Source organism: Antedon mediterranea, chromosome 5, assembly GCF_964355755.1.
Source record: "Antedon mediterranea chromosome 5, ecAntMedi1.1, whole genome shotgun sequence".
Classification (NCBI taxonomy): Eukaryota; Metazoa; Echinodermata; class Crinoidea; order Comatulida; family Antedonidae; genus Antedon; species Antedon mediterranea.
The window spans coordinates 23745055-23750035 of NC_092674.1; the positions used below are offsets into that span (position 1 = coordinate 23745055).

Here is a 4981-nt window from a genome sequence, read left to right on the forward strand (position 1 = left end):
CACGCGCAGATAGGCTCAACACAGGCGTAGTAGTGCGTACTGCGTAGGGCATATCTGATTGGTCGATTGCAGCCGCCATCTTGTTGGTTCCCTCTACATGGAGAATCACTTCCTGAACTGCTATAACACTACAGATTGCTATCCAGCCTTCGGCTATTACAAATCACTTATTTTAGCAAAATGGCAACAGCGATGGAAGTCGATCCTCCTTCAAGTTCAACTTCAAAAGGCGATACAAAGAAGAGATTTGAAGTTAAAAAGGTTTGTCGTAGTTATATATTGAAAATATGTATTTAGCGATTGTATGGTAACATGTTTTAAAATTAAGATACGTAAGGGTTTTGCCGGCAGAACTAGGCCTATGTTAGGCCTTCTTCTAGGCTAGGCCTAGGCCTTGGCCTAATAGACGGGAACTGATCCAACCGGCCAGGACGATGTCGACGTGGGTGGTATGGAATAATAAGCAGTGTGACATCCTAGCCTATTATCATGTCTTTAAATAGATGTGATGTATTATTTCTGTATTATAACGTTTAGCAGGCAGACATAAGTACACATTCATTATTATAATATTAAATATCATTCATGTTTCATGTATTCATTTGAACAACATTCAATGAATAATTCATTTATGGATGGCGAAACAAAAGACACGGACAGCAGTCGGAAAGATTAAAAATAAAATATTTATTTATGTAATTACAGTGGAATGCTGTGGCATTATGGGCCTGGGACATAGTTGTTGACAACTGTGCTATATGTAGGAATCACATCATGGATTTATGTAAGTATTTGTGTATTTATTTGTAAATTTATTCATTATTAAAAACATACAAAAATGTACAGTATTTGGTACCAAGCATTAAAAGTGTCCCCTTTTGTTTCTCAGGAAGTTGTCACTTAATAAATAATAGGAGTGTCCAAATAGAAGGGTTTTGCTGGTGTGTTTCTTGTCCAATCATTTTACATGAATCTATGCAAATTGTAATAGTTTTATTAATATAGTACTTATATTTTATCGCCGTGGCTAAAGATACGGTACCGTATTCTAACTTCTGTTTACTAAAGGTACGGTAAAATTGCATTACGTCATAACCAGCCAATGGGGTGCTGGTACGTGTGTGACGTCATCGTATAAGGACTTTGGAATTTTTTTTCATATCGCGAAAACAGTATCAATCGCATTTTCTTTATGCTTCATTTATCGCTATTATCGCCGTCGTGTGTGACAAAAACTAAATGTAGCCTACGTCTGTTATTATTATTGAAAAGCCAAAACATGTTGATTTTAATTCTAGAATACAGAAAACCGTTTCAAAAGAGGCCTAGGCCTACTTACTACGTAATATAACCTCATTATATGAGTTTGTTTGTGTGTAGGGAAAGCGATGCCAGGCTGGGGCCAGCTGCATGTGTGCGCTGATGATTGACTCAGCCCTGGGATCTAAAAATCATAGTATTTCAGGGCCCCTTTATTGTCCGCATTTGCTTGTTGTTTATGGTCACCATTGTAAACAAAGTTTAATAAAAAATATAGGCCTAAAGGCCATTTGGAATAAAAATAAAACCCTCATCAGCGCACACACATCCATGCAGCCTGGCGCCGCCGACAGGAATTCTCTACATACAACAGACGCGATATGAAAAAAAAATCCTTATATGATGACGTCACACACGTACCAGAACCCCATTGGCTGATTATGACGTAATGCAATTTTACCGTACCTTTAGTAAACAGAAGTTAGAATACGGTACCGTATCTTTAGCCACAGCGATATTTTATATATGTATTTCTTTTCTTCAACAAAGGTATTGAATGCCAAGCTAATCAAGCATCTGCTACTTCAGATGAATGTACAGTAGCCTGGGGCGTATGTAATGTAAGTAAAAGCAGTCGACTATCTACAGAGAATAATTTACTTTCCTTTCACTTTTCAAAATCCTTCACTTTAGTTGCTGAAAACAAAGAAAATGTTTATAACGTTTTTGAAAGATGTGTTTTTGTGTAAAGCTCTGTATACACAATTAAAGTTTTATGTGAAAAAAAAATGTGATGTGTCCATATGGACATGATGATGTCATATCACTACCATATTTGGGCACATCACACTTTTTTAGAAAAAAAAATAGTTTGATAGTGCAGCCAGAGCTTAAGAATCAGAAGTTTATCTTCCTATCCTCTCAAAACATCGCTATAATTTATAAATACATGATTCTCACAAAATAATCTTGTAATTCTTTTTCTTTTCACAGCATGCTTTTCATTTTCATTGTATTTCTCGATGGTTAAAAACAAGACAAGTGTGTCCACTGGATAACAGAGAGTGGGAATTTCAAAAGTATGTAACAATATTATTTATCAAAAATAATATAATAGTAGTAGTAGTTAGATAATAGGGAGGTTTCGCAACCTTACGAATACGATAACGAAAACGGATACGTCACATTTGTGAAACTTTTGAGCTGATCCCCATTTCATATTCGTAAAGCGTATTCGTGTTGACGAATATCACCAGTCATATTCGTAACTACAAAACGAGTATAGTTTTTGATCTATTTTGCATTTGAATTAGGAATGATTCATGATTATAATATAATTATAGATTTATTGAAAGTAATTTAATAAAGTAATTTACTAAAATGCCAGGTCAACTTTGATAAATAGCAGTCCTCACTTGCCTTGATGTTACGCTAGGCCTAGGCAGCCCAGCACCAAGCAACACGTAGGCCTACCTACCTGCGCTTCGCTCAAATTTATCACAGTCATATTTTGGACGGCGCTCTCAATATTTCGTTGCCATGCGAAACAGATTTTTACTGGCTTACAAAAAACGAATACGTGTGCGTGACGTATCCGTTTTCGTTATCGTATTCGTAAGATTGCGAAAACTCCCTAATAAATGCCTCCCCCCCCCCCCCCATTCATATCCCCTAACTCAACCAGTTGGAGAGAAATTTTAAACAGATGGTCTATTTAAAAAAATCACTAAATTATGTTTCAGCAAGTGGTCTTTTAACTGATGATGTTTGAGTACAATAGAACATATCTTCAGATAATAGTGGTTTCCTTTGAATAAGTGTTGGCTATATATTAATACATATATTACCCCTTGTATCACAGCAAAGGGTGATTCTATTGTAAATTTAAACGCTCTGTCTACACTAAACTAATTTGACAAAAAAGTGTGATGTGCCAAATATGGTAGTGATATGGCCAAATATGGTAGTGATATGGCCAAATATGGTAGTGATATGGCCAAATATGGTAGTGATATGGCCAAATATGGTAGTGATATCGCCAAATATGGTAGTGATATGGCCAAATATGGTAGTGATATGGCCAAATTTGGTAGTGATATGGCCAAATTTGGTAGTGATATGGCCAAATTTGGTAGTGATATGGCCAAATATGGTAGTGATATGGCCAAATATGGTAGTGATATAATATAATTAAGTCCATATATGGGCACATCACATTTTGTTGTCACTTACAGTTTGTAGACAGAGCTTTATTACACAATAATGACATTGAATAAATTTTACCTTTTCTTTCAGGTATGGGCGTTAATATTTATTTTACTTACTACTACTTCAAACATTATCCTGTGAATACAAATGAAGAATATGGCCAAGACAGCTATAGGTTTCTACACAATGGAGTGACCAACTTCAGAACTAAATTTAATATAGTATGCCATGGTGTATAGTATGGCATTTCAGATGGACAAACTTGTCTTATTAAAGAGAATAAACATACAATACAAATTTGTTATACTATCAACTCTCCCCAAAAATGGGCTCATTCTCTTCAACTCTGTAAATTGTTTTCAGAAAAACAGACTACAAAGTCTGGCTGGGACTACAAGTCTGTCCGAAGGTTGATTGGTAGGGTTGAGTCTATTGTTGTTCTAGTTTACTTACTGCTAAATACATTTGTAGCTGAAATATTGTTTTTGTGCATAATAAAAGGATTGTAAAAAAAGTATACTAGTGTTTTAATTAATTGCATCTACGCTATATTTAATTTATGTTTAACCCCAAGATAGGCAGACACAATGCAAAAACTGTTGTCTACATAACCATCTCAGTTTTTTGAAAAATATTTTCAACTGATTTTTGTATAGACTATCTGTATATAATTTTTTAAGAGAAACGACTTTTCGACTTGTTTTCGACAAAAACAAAACGTCGCACATGCACGTATTCCTGAATGGTTTAATGTAAAGAAATATATACAGACACTCAGATGTTTTGTGATAGGTAGATTTGATAACCTTTTATTTGGACAATACAATATTGTTCAGATATCGACTAAATTAAGATATTTAAATCAAAATCTTTCCATTTCGCGGTTACAACACCCTTAAAACTTTGGCGATCAAACCCTCTAGCAAAGTTTAAAAGATTTTTATGTCGACAGACTACACATTATTCAAGTGTTTTATTTATTTTGTTCAAATCGTTGCGCATTGACTGTATTAAAGGTTTCTTTGCCTTAAGCTCTGTCTACACTATCAAACTTTGTGACAACAAAAATGTGATGTGCTCATAATATATACAGTATGGATATGATCACGTGTGGCGCAGTGTGTTGGACGTTGGACTACCGATCGTCAGACCTAGGTTCGAATCCAACTCTCGCCGCATTGCTTGTATCCGTAGGCAAGATACTTTACTTACGTTGCCTCTCTCCACCCAGGTGTATAAATGGGTACCCAGTTAGATCTAGACACAACTTTGCGCTGGTTACCGGCTGCATTATGGGAGTATGTTTCCATACGTGTTTGATCCCAAAAAATACTGGGGTAATAATCCTTGTAAAGCGCCTTTGAGCATGATTACTCATGAAAAGGGCGCTATATAAATGTGGTATTATTATTATTATCACTACCGTATTTGGGTATATCACTACCATATTTGGGCACATCACATTTTTTGGTCAAACTAGTTTGATAGTGTAGACAGACCATTAATCCTTATC

General features: G+C 35.4%; 1 protein-coding gene across 1 annotated transcript; it reads left to right on the forward strand.

The window, feature by feature from the left end:
• The first annotated feature begins 101 nt into the window (after positions 1–101).
• LOC140049951 (E3 ubiquitin-protein ligase RBX1) lies at positions 102–3985 on the forward strand. Its single transcript, XM_072094902.1, has 5 exons — positions 102–261; positions 706–784; positions 1810–1880; positions 2254–2339; positions 3556–3985. The coding sequence occupies exons 1-5, from the start codon at positions 181–183 to the stop codon at positions 3566–3568; spliced, it is 330 nt and encodes a 109-aa protein (XP_071951003.1). The 5' UTR covers positions 102–180; the 3' UTR covers positions 3569–3985.
• Positions 3986–4981: the final 996 nt, after the last annotated feature.